This window comes from Hyperolius riggenbachi, chromosome 4 (assembly GCF_040937935.1).
Source record: "Hyperolius riggenbachi isolate aHypRig1 chromosome 4, aHypRig1.pri, whole genome shotgun sequence".
Classification (NCBI taxonomy): Eukaryota; Metazoa; Chordata; class Amphibia; order Anura; family Hyperoliidae; genus Hyperolius; species Hyperolius riggenbachi.
Genome location: NC_090649.1, coordinates 330,527,036 through 330,544,831, shown reverse-complemented (window position 1 = coordinate 330,544,831; position 17,796 = coordinate 330,527,036). Strand labels below are relative to the sequence as shown.

Genomic DNA, 17,796 nt, shown 5'->3' with positions numbered 1-17,796 from the left:
ACAGCAGTCTGGAAGTTCATACAGGACAGTGTATAAGAGGAAGCTTCCTGTTAAGATTGAAGTAATGTCTGGTTGCTGTAGCATTTACTGGCATACTGACGGCATTTACAGATTTAATGAGTCTTGTAATTAATTCCTATATGCTTATTGTATTTTCATTTTAAAACCACTGTTTAGTAATGTATAGGGGTTTTTCTTTTCTTTCTTTTTTTTTTTTTTGCTGTTCTTATAGGTAAACAGATAAGGACAAAGCTGTCTCAAGCATTCAACCACTGGTTAAATGTTCCAGAAGACAAAACACAGGTATATACATTTCACTATGCTTAGTCGCTCAATTTTGTCATGGCGAACCTGCATTTTTAATTTGGAATCAGTTTTACCTGCTTCTTGTTTTAACCAGTAGAAATGATGTATAAACAAAAACAGTTAATAGGGATTTAAGGTGTGCACAGTCCCAATATACATCTGTTGAAATTTCAATGTGGATTGATTCCCGTCAGATTTATTTTACCATTATGTCACAGAACCTTCCTTTTTTTTTTTTTTTTTTTTTCCCGTTTAGCAATCTGCCACAGTAGTAAGTTTACTGCAGCTTTTAAGGTGGGATAGAACTGGGTACAAAAGTATTACTGTGACATACAGTTAGGTCCATAAATTTCTAATACTTGGTTTAAAATCCTTCGCTTACAATGACAGGCTGAAATCTTGAACTTGTGGGCATCAGCAGATGCTGGGCTTCCTCCACATTTTTTTTTTTTTTTTATGCTCTGCCAGGCCTTCACTGCAGCGGCTTTCAGTTGCTGTTTATTTGTGGGCTTTCCTGTCTAAAGTTCAGTCTTCAACAAGTGAAATGCATGCTCAATTGGATTACGATCAGGTGTCTGACTTGGCAATTCAAGAATGTTCCACTTCTTTTCTTTAATAAACTCCTGGGTTGCTTTGGCTGTATGTCTTGGGTCATTGTTCATGCTGGTGCATTTAGCTGGATTTCAGCAGACAGTATGGGTATCATTCATGAAGGAGCTGTCGGTAAGGAGAATCAATGCGGGAAAACACAGCTGCCGGTATTTTAGACTTCTGGGTGGGCATTCATAAAAATGTATCCAGGTGCGATAGCAGTGCGGAGATTCCCCGAACTAGGCTGGCGGTAGGCAGACGGAGACACAGGAAGCAGCCGAGTTGATACATTTCTCCGTGTTCCATTCTGCTGCAGCTGCCTGGGAGGTCTGTGTCTCCATTAACTTTACATTAGTATCGCCACATGAGAGGGAGCGGTATTTCCCGTCCACATACCGCTTGCATAATTCTTTATGAATTACCATTTTGTTACGATAATCACCGCACAAGGCGGTGATTTATCACTCTGCTCGGTAGTTTCAGTTTTTCATGCGGAAATGCTTTATGAATGATAGCCTATGTCTCTGAACACCTCAGAATTAATTTGACTGCTTCTGTCCTGTGCCACAATATCAATAAACATTAGTGTCCCAGTGCCACTGGCAGCCATGCACACCCAAGCCATCACACTGCCTCCACTGTGTTTTACAGATTGCCATAATTCTGGTAGAGGTTGCGTTTGGTTTCATCTGTCCAAAGAAAGTTTTTCCAGAACTGTTTTAGATGTTCTTTAGCAAATTTGCATTTGACATTTGCAGAATTATGATGTTTGTTGTGCTAATACTTCATCCTACTACCAATTGCTGAATCTGAGAGAGCCTAAGGTTTTGAGTTCCATGGGAGAAAAGTGCTATAGAAATGTTGTTATTGTTAAAGTCAAATCTAGTCTACTGTGCTGGCTTTTTTTAGATGTTGTTTAGCAAAGTCCAATCTAGCCTTTCTTCTTTTGAGGCTTACAGTGGCTTGCACCTTGTAGTGCACCCTCTGTATTTACTTTCATTATGGTAGACTTGGATATTGATATGTCTACCCCCCTGGAGAGTGTTGTTCACTTGGTTGGCTGTTGTGAAGGGGTTTCTCTTCACCATGGAAATTATTCTGCCATCATCCTGTAATAGATTGCGGAGAAGCCGCCGCGCGGAGTGGCAGCGAGGCGGCTGGTTCCGTGCCCAGCTTGGCGGCTTGCACGCGGCAGCGTGCGTCTGATGTGGCTGGGCCTGTTAATGCACACAGATTGAGGAATACGCGCGCTGAGAAGCAGAACCTTTATGACAAACGAGGGGGGGATCAGCTGACTACGTTGGTCAGCTGATCTCAGAGCGAGTGGCCATTGGTTGATCAGCGATGGGTGGCGCCGGGGAGAGCGCCGCTCTATATATAGTTATTGCTGGTCAGTCTCAAGTTGTCTGCCGTTGCGAACACTTACGTGAAAGCACTCAGACCATAGTCAGATCCTACAGTGTGTCAGAACCAGGAGGACCTGGGAATTCACACTGAGCCAGATTACTTCTGTGTTACTATTGTGTTATATTTCAGACTAGTTCCAGGGTGTTGAGACCACGGACCTCACACCCAAGACTAGGAATACTGTGTTACCATTGTGTATACTTCAGACTAGTTCCAGGGTGTTGAGACCACGGACCTCACACCCAAGACCAGACATTGTTTATATCTGTTATGACCTATTGCTTTCCTGACTATCCTTCTGCTTTCTGATTCGGTACCTACGCATATCTGATTACCTGTTGCCAACCCTGCCTGTCCCTGGTTACGAATCAGCCCTTTGTCTCAGTACCTTATCTGCCCGTGTGTTGCTGACCTAGCCTGCCCGACCTTGCGAGCTATCCCTCTCCATTAAGAGATTAGTCTCCAATCCTGCTTGTGACGCCCACCTTCTAGGTGTCACTTAGCCACAAGGCCTTCCTGCTATTCAGCCTGGGGCTCCACCCCTTTGGAAGTCTCAGGCTGTTGGAATGTCTTCACACTTCCCAGAGGGAGGTATCTCTCATACTGCCAAGGACCACCTGCTCCTCGGGTGGTCCCACTCAAAGTCATTACTGTTGCACCAAACACTCACACTATATAGGTGTCCAGAGGTTAGTTATACTTGTATTATTGGTGATTCTGCAGATCATTAATAATCAGGTATATATCTGTATTCTTGGTGATACTGCAGATCACCAATAATCAGATTCTCTCTGTGTGCTGACACCGATCGTTACACATCCACCACTGTTGTCTTCTGTGGACATTTTGATCTTTTTGCATTGCTGAGTTCACCAGTGCTTGCTTTATATCTTGTCACTTATAATACTGTAGCAATTTCTTGGATTTTTTTTATGTTTTTGCACCTTAATACAAACCTGAACTGAAAATTAAGAAAATAAACCTACCCACATCATACTTGCCTCCCGTGTAGTCTACTCATCGATCTCTCCTTTACTCCTCTCCTGCATCCTGTTCGTCCACTGTGATCAATGGAATTCTCCATCCTCCATTTTGAAAATGACCATTTCCCTATAACAGCTTCCTGGTCAGCACACTGTTAAACTGTAATATCGCCCACTTGAGCCATAGGGAAACATGGACATTACCTTGCTCATCAGTTGTCTTTTCAGTTATAACTGACAGCAACTGATTATTTCAGGTCTGACGAAAGGAATTGTTGTAAGAAGAAAATGTTGAGCTTCTGAGAGAAACGGACGGTGAGGTAAGTATGTAATATTCATTTGCAGGTATGTGTTTATTTTAAATAATTTTACTCAGTTCAGGTTCACTTTAAGGGTGGCTTCTTTCACCTGCATGGAGAGCTCCTTTGACCCTATGATATCTGTTCACATCAAAGTCTTCCACGTGCAAGCACCACACCTCAAATCAACTCCAGGCCTTTTATCTGTTTACAGTATTGACTCGAAAATAAGCTGAGGGCAGGAAATGCAGGAATTGGAGAGAGACATGAAGAATGCAGCTAGTGTACCCTTGTGTTTCAATTTTTTTCTGCACATTTTCAGTTCAACATTAGTACTGAACTCCAGGGAAGAAAACCGATCTCATTTTTCTTTGTGCAGACTGGTTGGAGAATTGCAACTGTACAGTAACTACTGCACCAACCATTCACTGCTGAGCGATCATAGTGTACAGCACTGTTCCTCCCTCATCCAGTGTGAGAGCTGCTGTGCAGGGGACTGGTGGACGCATTCAGGTATTTGCAGAGCAATGCAGTGATGGTCCAACTCCCCCTGCATGTTCAGTCATATGCAGAGCAGTGCGCTAATGGCTGTGTGCACCCCACCCTCCTGCCATGTGCATAATGCTGCAGACACATTTATTGGCTCTCAGCCTGCTCACCGCCAGAAAGTGTATCTGTGCCTTTTTATGTGTCCTCTGTGTCTCCCCCCCCCCCCCCCCCCCCCCCTCCAAAAAAAAAATGTGCTGTGCTATGCGGGCTTGCTTCGCTTGCTGATCCGTCGCCAGGACTCCTCCGTAGCCACAGTCTATAGCAGTCTCATTGCTATGACGCCCCCTTGTGGCGACTCACATCATGTGTATCACTGGATCATAGAGATGAGGCTGCTATAGAATGTGGCTACGGAGGAGTCCCGGCGACGGATTGATATGCAAAGCAAGCCAGCACAGCGCTGCACACTTCAGGGGGGTCCGACACACAAAATGCATGAGAAGGCACACATACCTTTCTGGCAGCATGCAGGGGGAGAGCCAACAAATCTGCCTACAGTATTATGCACAGGAGGAGTGCACACGGCCATCAGCCCACCGCTCTTCATATGACTGCACATGGGGGGGGGAGGGGGCATGTGGCCGGCAGCATGTTGCTCCCCCCCATATTGTGACTGGAGAACACAACTTTGGGGCCACTTTTTTGGGCCTCAAAAACTTGGTTTATTTATTGTATTTATAAAGCGCCAACATATTACGCAGCGCTGAACATTAATTTAGGTTACAGACAATATTTAGGGGTGACATACAGCAATATGACAATACAGGAATACAAGAAAACCAGATCACACACCATAGTATGAGTACCAGGTAATGCTTAGTCAGTCACTGGAGGGGAGCATGGAGATTAGGCAAGTTAGGTTCACTCAGATGCATAGCATGGGTGCACAGTAATGGAGGTGCAAGATCAGGTAGGACACAAAAGGAGGAGGACCCTGCCCAAAGGCTTACAATCTAGAGGGAGAGGTAAGGACACGAATGGTAGGGGACCAGAGTTCAGCTGTAGGTTTAGAGCACTTGTGAGGGGTAGTAGGCCAGAGTGAAAAGGTGAGTTTTGAGGGCTTTCTTGAAGATGTTGAAGGAGGGGGCTGCCCTAATGGGTGGAGGTAGGGAGTTCCATAGTGTTGGAGCAGCTCTTGAGAAGTCCTGGAGGCGTGCATGGGACTGGGTGATGCGGGGGGTGGTTAGGCGAAGTTCATTGGAAGAGCAGAGTGAGCGGCTAGGTGTGTACCTCTGAGTAAGATCGGAAATGTAGGTTGGACAGGTTTTGTGGACAGATTTGTAGGTCAGACACAGTATCTTGAATCTGATTCTGGACTGGATAGGAAGCCAGTGGAGGGATTCTAGGAGGGGATCCGCCGTGGTGGAGCGATGGGAGCAGTGGATAATTCTGGCTTCCGCATTCATGGTGGACTGCAGTGGGGCTGTTCGGGTCATAGGGAGACCAGACAGCAGGGCATTGCAGTAGTCAAGGCGGGAAATTATGAGGGCATGGATGAGGAGTTTGGTGGTGGCAGAGGTCAGGAAAGGGAGAATCTTACAGATGTTACGAAGGTGGAAGTTGCAGGACTTTGTGAGGTTTTGGATGTGGGAAGTGAAGGAGAGTGCGGAGTCCAGGGTGACACCCAGACAGCGGGCTTGAGAGGTACGGCGAATGGTAGTGTGGTTAACAGTGACATGCACATCTGGGAGGTTCGTGGATGGCCGGGGTGGGAAGATCATAAATTCCGTTTTGTCTAGATTTAGTTTCAGGAACTTAGCGGACATCCAGGAGAAGATGGCTGATAGGCAGGAGGAGACCTTGTCCATGGTAGCGGTGGATATGTCAGGGGTGTGGAGGTAGATCTGGGTGTCATCTGCATACAGATGATAGTTAAAACCCATGGAGGAGATAACCTTGCCAATGGAGGATGTGTATAGGGTGAACAGTAGGGGGCCAAGGACCGAACCTTGGGGGACTCCCACCGAGAGGTGGTTGGGGGTGGAAGAGGACTCATTAAAGGCGGTCGTCAAGGAGAGTTTATACTCGAGTATGCAAATGAAATAGCCTTGGAGTCAATTGTCCAATTACTTTTGAGACCCTGAAATGAAGGCATTGTGTTGCCTCACATTTTTATGCAGTCATTTTATTTACCCCACTGAAATTAAGCTAAAAGTCTGCACTTCAGCTGCATCTGAGTTGTTCCATTGAAAAATCATTGTGGTCATTTACAGAACTAAAATTAGAAAAAGTTGTCTCTGTCCAAATATTTATGGACCTAACATTTTTTTATGTATATTACGGTATATATTACCTGTGTCCCTGAAATGCCTAGTACTGATTGGAAGTAAGCTCTCTACCGTTTATATTATGCAGGAGAACAGAGGCGCCAAAAGAATAAAAGAAAGCTAAATGAGCTTAAAAACCAAATTCTTGGTAAATAGAGGAGGTAGTGGTGGACTTACCTCCTCCAAGTAGACACACGACTGTAGTAAAGACAGTCAATATATTTTATTTATGAACTCCAAATATGCAACGCGTTTCGCAGGTTTGATCCCGCTTCATCAGGCAATAACAACGGAGCAATAGCATATGTGGTCAGTAGAAGAGCCAGGCACCTCTGGGGCTCTTGGTGTTCCTTGTTTTTATCTCTACCGTTTATAGCTCACTCCTCCCTCGTAGAGCAGTGTAATTTGGAAATGGACCAAAACTGCACGGCTTTACAGTGGCCCGATACCACTGACGTCACAGTGGTTGACAGAGGTATCGGGCCAGATGAAAGCTATGCAGTTTGAGTCCATTTCCGAATGACGTGTCAGCTGTTTTCACGGTAACACATCTCTAAGAGGGAGTAGAAGAGCACTTACTTCGGATCTGCACTTTTCGATATATTAGGCAGTGCAGGGACACAGGTAATGTATAAATGTATATATTAAAAAAAATGTTCGGGGGAGAACTTTGCAACACTACTACAGTTACAGTGCCTAGCAATAAACCAGTTTTCAATTAGTGATTTCAGTCCACCTTTAATACCATTTATTTTGGTCATTCTTGCATATTACAATGAGACCAAGGGCTTCATGGAACTTATTGCTTAAAATTGCATCTGGTTTACTTCTTTCTTCATCCCTTTGCACACCTGTAGTAGGGATTTGTAGCCATTATTGCATGGACACTGTCCCTTGTCTTGTCTCCTCTTTTAACTCATATTTTTATACTCTAGGAAAAGTGTACCTTTTAATGTATAGCAAGGTAATATTAATAAGATCTCATATTTGATTAAAAAGACAATTGCATATTCTTAGACTTGTGGTCTCACGTTTCACATTTTCACACATTTTTATTTGTGTGTGTTCTCCAAACAACCGGCCTCCTAAGTTCTTTGGCCCCATCCTGTCTTGGCACTCCTGTTCCTGTAGTATTTTCTTCCCGCTGCATGTTTGATTTTGCATTGCAAAGTTATAACTCAACCTAATGTCCTTCAGGTTTGCTTCTCTGTCCTAGTCCCGTGTGTTTATACACAAGATAATTGTATAGTTGGTAGCGACCTGGACTTAAACCAAAGGGGTCCAGGAGGATTAAACTGCAAATGCAGTGCACCAATAAACGACAACATAAGGTAGAAAACACATTTACCAGCAAATATACCTTCTTAGGCCTGGTGCACACCAAAACCCGCTAGCAGATCCGCAAAATGCTAGCAGATTTTTAAACGCTTTTTCTTATTTTTCTGTAGCGTTTCAGCTAGCATTTTGCGGTTTTGTGAAGCGTTTTTGGTGTAGTAGATTTCATATATTGTTACAGTAAAGCTGTTGCTGAACAGCTTCTGTAACAAAAACGCCTGCAAAACCGCTCTGAACTGCCGTTTTTCAGAGCGGTTTGCATTTTTCCTATACTTTACATTGGAGGCAGAAACGCCTCCGCAATCCAAAATCTGAAGCAGCCCGGGAGTATGCGTTTCTGCAAAACGCCTCCCGCTCTGGTGTGCACCAGCCCATTGAAATACATTACCCAAGCGTTTCCACATCCGCAAGCGGATCGCAAAACGCTGCCGAACCGCTCTGGTGTGCACTAGGCCTTAGAGTCATGGATGTACATCACTGATGTAGCTGTTGCTTTTATCTAAGCATGCTCTCTTAACTAGAGTACTTTTACTGAAGTATTAGTTTTGTGGTGATACAGTGCTCAATGGGGGCGACAGGCAGTAACGATCGATGAGTACAGCACATTTAAAGGTGAAAGCAGCAGCAAGCACTTTGTAAATCAAAAGAGAGGAGAGCTTAGAGGAGAGTAGAATTTGAGGCGGCAGGGTAACACAAACATTTTCTTACTACAGTTGAAACTCAAAATGACAATATCGCGCAAAAGTTCATTTATGTCAGTAGTTTAACCTCCTTGCAACCGCCTAACGCCAATTGGCAGCCTCAAGGTGGCTCCCCCCGGACAGCGTAACGCCAATTGGCGTCAAGTCCTGGGGGCGGAGATTGCAGGGGAATCACGCGTGCCAATGCGCGTGCATCCCAGCTTAAGTGACAGAGCTCCACTCTGTCAACAGTCCCCAAGCGGCTCACCGCTATCAGACTGTTAAACCTCCATCTATTTACCTTGTATAGCACCGTGATCTATAGCAGCGCTGTACTGGGGACAGCCATGTCACTCGGATGTCCCCTGGAGAGGCTAAGAGCGCGATCAGCTCTCTTAGGCTGATGCCTATGAGAGCTGATCACTGTGAATGGCTGTCGGGGGGAGAAATATATTAACAAACAATAGGCATTTTTATTTTATTTTTTTTAAAAAAAAGCTCTGTTGGTGGGCAGTAGGGGGGGGGGGGGGGAATCACTTGTGTGCTAAGTTGTATGGTTCTGCAGCGAGCACAAAAATCAAAATTTAGAATATTGTGAAAAGGTTTAATATTCTAGGATCAAAGTGTCAGACTCTAATCAGCTAATTAATCCAAACGCCTGCAAAGTGTTCCTGAGCTTTTAAATGGTCTCTCAGGGTTCAAACCCACCAGCAGTGGTGCGTTAGTGATTTGAAAACCTCTTGCTAATGCAAGTCTATGGGTGATTTTTATAATAAAATCACATCACTCAAGTGGGATCACACCCATAGCATTACATTAGCAAGAGCTTTTCAAATCACAAGCATATAGAAATGGCTTAGTAACTTACTGCTAGTGGGTTCCAGGCCTCAGTCTGGCTTAGAATTACTCACATAAAAACTTTTGCATGATGTAATTTTTCCAGCTTCACATGTGTAACTGCTGCTGTTAAAGGAACAATAAGACTTCTGTACCTGTACTATACCACAGCTTTTGGGCCCATTTCCACAGGCGTAGAATTCGCAGCAATTCCGTTGCAATAGGCTGCCATCTGATTTGCATGCAGGGGTAAAAAACTGGACGACTTGCTGCATTTTTTTTTTTTGTTTGCATTACACATGCAAATCTCTATAGCTATCATGACTAGAGGGAGTCAGATTCATCTCGCATCACACCTGTGCCGATATCAGGACTCGCAAGATGCAAGCTGACACACAATGGAAATTGGCCTATTAAGTGCTAGTAGAGCCGTCTCAAGTACACCCACGGCAGCAAACTACATAGTAACTGCTCAAAAAAGAGCAGCATACTAGAAAAAGGTGTATAATATCTAACCAGATTATCCTTTGTTTTCATTAGCCGGAGTTATGGGCTTTTATTCCAATAAAACTTTATGCCAGAATTTGTGATAAGGGCATCACTTAAACCGTAATTGAGCATTTTAAAAACAAATGGCATTGCAGCCTTCTTATATTATAAAACTTGTGTGTATATAAACCTTTACAATAACTTACCATATTTTTCAGAATATAAGGCGCACTTAGGTTTAGAGGGAAAAATCAGGAAAAAAAATCCCTGTTGGCCCTACCAGTTGCACTAGACTACACTTATCTCTGCTGCCCATCAACTAAGCTACGCCAACAACACTACACTGCACTAAAGTGAGGTTGGCTTCACACTGCAGATTGACGGTGATCCAGCCAAACAGGAAGTGATGCTTACTTCCTGTTCGGCAATTGACGTGCACGGAAGCGTATTTCTAAAATACGTTTCCACGTATGGGCGACATAGATAACTGTGGAGGATTTTTAAAATGAATGAGCGTTACCATAGACATGCATAACTTATTTTATGTATTTATTTATTTATTGTATTTATAAAGCGCCAACATATTACGCACCACTGGACATTATTTTAGGTTACAGACAATATTTAGGGGTGGCATACAGCAATATGACAATACAGGAATACAAGAAAAACCAAATCACACAGCACAGTATGAGTGCAAGGTAATGCTTAGTCAGTTACTGGATGGAGCATGGAGATTAGGCAAGTTAGGTTCACTCAGATGCATAGCATGGGTTTACAATAATGGAGGCGCATGATCAGGTAGGACACAAAAGGAGGAGGACCCTGCCCAAAGGCTTACAATTTTGCGGCGCGCGTGCGCCGGGGGTCACTCACGATGTCATGAGTGAGCCCCGGGGCACGTTCGCCACTAGTGTACTATAAACACATGTATGCAGCTTGCAGGGTGGAGGACCTGGTGGTGCTGTATAGCGGCAAGCAGCCGGTGTCCCTGGATAGCTGCAAGCCAAAAAGAGGAACACGCTGCTAGGACCCGGAACCAGAGGGAGAGGATCGCACTGACAGAAGCAGGTAATATCGCTTCCCTGCACACTCTGCATAACTTTTTCCGTACCTTTGGCATATATAATGCACCCACTTTTCCCCCCAAGTTTTGAGGGTGAAAAAGTGTGTCTTATGTTCCGAAAAATATGGTAATCACTTCAAACCCACATCTTTTAAAATCAATGCCGTAGTAGATATAACCTAAGTCGAGATTAAGCTGCAATCACTGAACTACTGAACTCACAAGACAGAGGTCAGAAGGCTTATTAATTGGCTTCTGTTGTGTTCTTCACCAGTGCAGTTTCTAGGTGAAACAGGCGTGGCAGTAATCAGGCCTGGGGGTGACTACAGAAATTGTACTCAGGTGTGATAAACCACAGTTAAGTTATTTTTTAACAAAGGGGGCAATCACTTTTTCACACAGGGCCATGTAGATTTGGAGGTTTTTTTTCTCACTAAATAATAAAAACCATCATTTAAAACTGCATTTTGTGTTCAATTATGTTATCTTGGACTAATAGTTAACGGTTTTTGATGAGCAGAAACATTTAAGTGTGACAAACATGCAAAAGAATAAGAAATCAGGAAGGGGGCAAATAGTTTTTCACACCACTGTATATATAGATATACTAGTTGACCTAAGCCCGTTTAAAAACAGGCTCTAGGTCTCTGTCACACCGCCGCCGCATGTCAGTGCGCATGCGTGCGCAGCCCGACACTCACGCGCCCGCCCGGCTCCCTGGCTGCATCCTCCTGTCCCAACGGCTGTCCGTGCTGCACATGCGCAGTAGCATCGCACGGACACAGACAGGATGACGCAGGGACACTTAGGTTTTAATATATATATAATCAGACTGTGCTCAATTAACCATTTATGCCACGCAGACATGAGCCTCAGGGACGCGCTAGTCAGGTCCCTGCAGTTTGGGGGGATTTGCACGCGATCGTGCGGGCAGATGCCAGCGATCGCAATGTTGCTGATAGGGGGAATTGGCTGCTGGGGACAAAAGTCCCCTGTGCCAATCCCTACATATCCACTGAGAATAAACACCTGTTTTAATTCAAAAATAGTGTTTATTCTTAAATAGAGCCGCTGCCCTTCTGTCCGGCGCCGATTTCCGTGGCTGATCATTAGATTTATGAAAGGGAACAATGTTCCCATTCATTAATCTCCCCTCAGGCCACCTGTGATGCAGACTTGAAGCCTGCATAACTTCCCTAGTTACAATGTAGCAACACATTGTTTTCTATGTAGCGTACTTGTACCCTACATAGGATTTGCTCAGCGAGGACATCTTGTGGTCCTTTAGGGGGAAATTTTTTAACGCATTCCCGCTGGTGCAGGAACATTAACACATATATTTTTACACGTTAGTGGTGCCATGCATAAAAATGTATGTGTTCATGTTCCTGCACCAGCGGAAATGCGTAAAAATGTACTCTGACCCCGAGGTCGGCAAAAACAAAACTAGCTGACGGAGGGGGACCAGAGCACCAGTGAGTGACTACAACAGCACAGGATAGCTGCATGGGGCTGGTAGAAGCCCCAGGTAAGTGAAACTCATTTTTTTTGCCTGACGATTCATTTAATCCCGTTTAAAATACATTTAGAATAAAATAATTCTTAACATAATGTACCACCCAAAGAAACCCTAATTTGGTGGTGGAAAAAAACAAGGCATAGATCATTTGTTTGTGATAAGTAGTGATAAAGTTATTGGGGAATGAAAGGGAGGAGCACTGAAATAGGAAAATTCCTCTCGTCCATAAGGTGAAAAATACCCGCGGTCTGAAATGGTTATTAATATTTTATTATTATTATTTATTGGATTTATATTGCGCCAACATATTACGCAGCGTTGTACAATAAATAGGATTACAGACAATGATAACGGGTGACAGCACAATACAGATAATAGACAATAGATACAACAATACAGGTAACAAGCAATAAGATACACAACACAATGCAGATAGTAATACAATGCCAGATCATACACTGGAGTGGTAGTGGTAAAAATACAAGTACTATAATTCTGGGTAAAGTGCACACCATCAAGTATGATACACAAGGGGAGAGGGCCCTGCCAAAGGCTTACAATCTAGAGGGAGGGGTTGGTGACACGAAAGGAGGGGGTGCAACGAGAAGTTCTTAGCAGAGAGGGTTAGGGCAGTGTTGAGTTGATATAGGCCTCCTTGAAGAAGTGAGTTTTGAGTGCTTTTTTGAAGGTGGGGGAAAGCCTGATGGGCAGTGGGAGAGAGTTCCACAGGATAGGGGCAGCTCTAGAGAAGTCCTGTAGTCGTGCATGGGAGTGCGAGATGCGTGGGTGGTTAGGAGGAGGAGGTTGTTGGAGGAGCGAAGTGGGCGGCCAGGTGTGTATCTGCTGACCAGGTCAGAGATGTAGGTTAGGCAGGACTTGTGTATAGATTTGTATGCCAAACATAGGATCTTGAAGTTGATTCTGAAGCGAATTGGAAGCAATAATGGTTAATAATGAAATGAAAAAAGGTGTGTGTGTGTGTGTGTGTGTGTGTGTGTGTGTGTGTGTGTGTGTGTGTGTGTATATATATATATATAATATATATATATATTGCCCCCTTCCTGATTTCTTATTCTTTTGCATGTTTGTCACACTTAAATGTTTCTCATCAAAAACCGTTAACTATTAGTCAAAGAAAACATAATTGAACACAAAATGCAGTTTTAAATGATGGTTTTTATTATTTAGTGAGAAAAAAAACCTCCAAATCTACATGGCCCTGTGTGAAAAAGTGATTGCCCCCCCTTGTTAAAAAATAACTTAACTGTGGTTTATCGCACCTGAGTTCAATTTCTGTAGTCACCCCCAGGCCTGATTACTGCCACACCTGTTTCAATCAAGAAATCACTTAAATAGGAGCTATCTGACACAGAGAAGTAGACCAAAAGCATCTCAAAAGCTAGACATCATGCCAAGATCCAAAGAAATTCAGGAACAAATGAAAACAAAAGTACTGTAATTAAGATCTAGAAGTTTGGTAAAGGTTATAAAGCCATTTCTAAAGCTTTGGGACTCCAGCGAACCACAGTGAGAGCCATTTTCCACAAATGGCAAAAACATGGAACAGTGATGAACCTTCCCAGGAGTGGCCAGCCGACCAATATTACCCCAAGAGCGCAGAGAAAACTCATCCGAGAGGCCACAAAAGACCCCAGGACAACATGTAAAGAACTGCAGGCCTCACTTGCCTCAATTAAGGTCAGTGTTCACGACTCCACCATAAGAAAGAGACTGGGCAAAAACGGCCTGCATGGCAGATATCCAAGGCGCAAACCACTTTTAAGCAAAAAGAACATTAAGGCTCGTCTCAATTTTGCTAAAAAAACATCTCAATGATTGCCAAGACTTTTGGGAAAATACCTTATGGGCCGACGAGACAAAAGTTGAACTTTTTGGAAGGTGCGTGTCCCGTTACATCTGGCGTAGAAGTAACACAGCATTTCAGCAAAAGAACATCATACCAACAGTAAAATATGGTGGTGGTAGTGTGATGGTCTGGGGTTGTTTTGCTGCTTCAGGACCTGGAAGGCTTGCTGTGATAGATGGAACCATGAATTCTACTGTCTACCAAAAAATCCTGAAGGAGAATGTCCGGCCATCTGTTTGTCAACTCAAGCTGAAGTGATCTTGGGTGCTGCAGCAGGACAATGACCCAAAACACACCAGCAAATCCACCTCTGAATGGCTGAAGAAAAACAAAATGAAGACTTTAGAGTGGCCTAGTCAAAGTCCTGACCTGAATCCTATTGAGATGTTGTGGCATGACCTTAAAAAGGTGGTTCATGCTAGAAAACCCTCAAAGCTGTATTACAACAATTCTGCAAAGATGAGTGGGCCAAAATTCCTTCAGAGTGCTGTAAAAGACTCGTTGCAAGTTATCGCAAACGCTTGATTGCAGTTATTGCTGCTAAGGGTGGCCCAACCAGTTATTAGGTTCAGGGGGCAATTTCTTTTTCACACAGGGCCATGTAGGTTTGGAGTTTTTTTTCTCACTAAATAATAAAAACCATCATTTAAAACTGCATTTTGTGTTCAATTATGTTATCTTTGACTAATAGTTAACGGTTTTAGATGAGCAGAAGCATTTAAGTGTGACAAACATGCAAAAGAATAAGAAATCAGGAAGGGGGCAAATACTTTTGCGTACATACGTGTGTGTGTACTGTATATGTGTGTAGATAGACTGAATATATATACACACACACACACACACACACACACCTGCTCATAATTATTTATAACCCCCTGGAAAATTTTAACTAAAGGCTACTTTTATTGAACCAGCAAGTAATTTTTTGCCGGTAAATGACATAGGTGTCTCCCAAAGGATAAGACTATGTACAAGAGGCATTATTGTGGGGAAAAGAAAAACATTTCCCTCATACCCTTCAGAAACTGTCAGTCTGTTAGAAAATCCAACGTTCTATACCATTCCAAATAGTTCGAGCTATTCTAAAGCATCCTAATTATCCTGATTCATTGGGAACAGCTGTTTTATCAACACAACAGGTGAAAAACAACAGCTCTCTGCAGTTTGTTTGTGGACAGTCATGGCTAAGACAAAAGAGCTCAGTGAGGACCTACGGTTGCACATTGTGACTGCGCAAAAGTCAGGAAAGGACTACAAGGCCATTGTAGATGTTCCGCACTGGGGAAAATCTCAGAGGACATGGTCGGAAGCCAAGAATGACACCTGTGCTGGCCAGGAGGATAGTGAGGGAGGTGAAAAGAATCCAGGGATCACCACCAAGGCCATACTGGTGAATCTGGGCTCTGCTGGTGGCAATGTCTCAAGGCAGACAATCCAGCGGACACTGCACACTGCTGGGTTCCACGGATGCAGACCAAGGAGGATGCCATTTCTCCAGATAAGGCACACAAAAGCTCAATTGGCCTTTGCAAATGCTCATCTGGACAAAGAAGAGGACTTCTGGTCTTCTATGTTTATGGTCAGGTGAAACAAAAATGTAATTGTTTGGTCACAATGATGTTTCCTTCATTTGGTGTAAAGAAGGAGAAGCCTTCAACTCAAAGAACACTATCCCCGCTGTCAAACATGGTGGTGGGAACCTAATGCTTTGGGGGTGTTTTTCAGCCAGTGGACCAGGGAACCTAATCACAGTAAACGGCACCATGAAAAAACAGCAATACATGAGGATTCTCAACGACAACATCAGGCAGTCTGCAGAGAAACTTGGCCTTGGGCACCAGTGGACAGTTCAGCATGAAATGCAAAGGTGGTGAAGAAATGGTTAGCATATCACAACATTAACGATTTGGAGTGGCCTGGCCAGAGTCCTGACTAGAATCAAATTGAGAATCTGTGGAGAAAGCTAAAGATCAGGGTGATGGCAAGAAGACCCTCCAACCTGAAAGATTTGGAGCTTATTGCTAAAGATGAATGGGCAAAAATACCTATGGGGACATGCAAAATGCTAGTCTGCAATTATAGGAAGCGTTTGATTGCTGTAATAACCAATCAAGGCCTTTCTATTGATTATTGAGAAATGTATGAAGAATTTTGGACTGGACACTTTTTGCTCAATAAATAAAAGCTGAGAATTGTTTTTTACCCACAATAATGCCTCTATATCGTCTTATCTTTTCGGAGACCCCTATGTCATTTCCCGTCAAAAAATTACTTGCTGGTTGAAAAAATGTAACGTTAACCACTTGAGGACCATGGTATTTACCCCCCTTAAAGAGAAACTCCGACCAAGAATTGAACTTTATCCCAATCAGTAGCTGATACCCACTTTTACATGAAAAATATAATGATTTTCACAAACAGACCATCAGGGGGCGCTGTATGACTGATTTTGTGCTGAAACCCCTCCCACAAGAGGCTCTGGTACCGTACGGTACTCTGGGCAAACTGCCACAATGTAACAATGACACACACAGGAAATGGCTGTTTATAGCTGTCTGTTAAAGCCAGAACAGCTACATAATCTGCCCACAGTAACAATGTCACCATGTAATACATGTCAGAATGTGAATCTGGGAGAGGAAAGATTTTACAATGAGCAAACTCTGACTAAATCATGTATACATAATTATTGTAAAAATTAAGCACCTTTTTATATTAAATTATTTTCACTGGAGTTCCTCTTTAAGGACCAGGCACTTTTTTTCCATTCAGACCACTGCAGCTTTCACGGTTTATTGCTCGCTCATACAACCTACCACCTAAATGAATTTTGGCTCCTTTTCTTGTCACTAATAAAGCTTTCTTTTGGTGCTATTTGATTGCTGCTGCGATTTTTACTTTTTATTATATTCATCAAAAAAGACATGAATTTTGTCAAAAAAATGATTTTTTTAACTTTCTGTGCTGACATTTTTCAAATAAAGTAAAATTTCTGTATACATGCAGCGCGAAAAATGTGGACAAACATGTTTTTGATTTAAAAAAAAACCATTCAGCCTATATTTATTGGTTTGGGTAAAAGTTATAGCGTTTACAAACTATGGTGCAAAAAGTGAATTTTCCCATTTTCCAGCATCTCTGACTTTTCTGAGCACCTTACATGTTTCATGAGGGGCTAGAATTCCAGGATAGTATAAATACCTCCCAAATGACCCCATTCTGGAAAGAAGACATCCCAAAGTATTCACTGAGAGGCATAGTGAGTTCATAGAAGATATTATTTTTTTGTCACAAGTAAGCGGAAAATGACACTTTGTGACAAAAGAAAAAAAAAAGTTTCCATTTCTTCTAACTTGCGACAAAAAAAAAGGAAATCTGCCACGGACTCACCATGCCCCTCTCTGAATACCTTGGAGTGTCTACTTTCCAAAATGGGGTCATTTGTGGGGTGTGTTCACTGTCCTGACATTTTGGGTGGTGCTAAATTTGTAAGCACCCCTGTAAAGCCTAAAGGTGCTCATTGGACTTTGGGCCCCTTAGCGCAGTTAGGCTGCAAAAAAGTGCCACACGTGGTATTGCCGTACTCAGGAGAAGTAGT

The 17,796-nt window shown here is 43.2% G+C and overlaps 1 protein-coding gene across 2 annotated transcripts in view; it reads left to right on the top strand.

Moving 5' to 3' along the window:
- Positions 1–17,796, top strand: part of GGPS1 (geranylgeranyl diphosphate synthase 1) — a 57,027-nt gene that overhangs the window by 18,613 nt on the left and 20,618 nt on the right. Inside the window, exon 3 of one of the 2 annotated variants that reach the window (XM_068279524.1) lies at positions 233–303. The exons of the other annotated variant lie outside the window; for it this stretch is intronic. Within the exon in view, the coding sequence (XP_068135625.1) occupies positions 233–303 (71 nt within the window). The remainder of the gene's footprint in view (positions 1–232; positions 304–17,796) is intronic. 2 annotated transcript variants of the gene reach the window in all.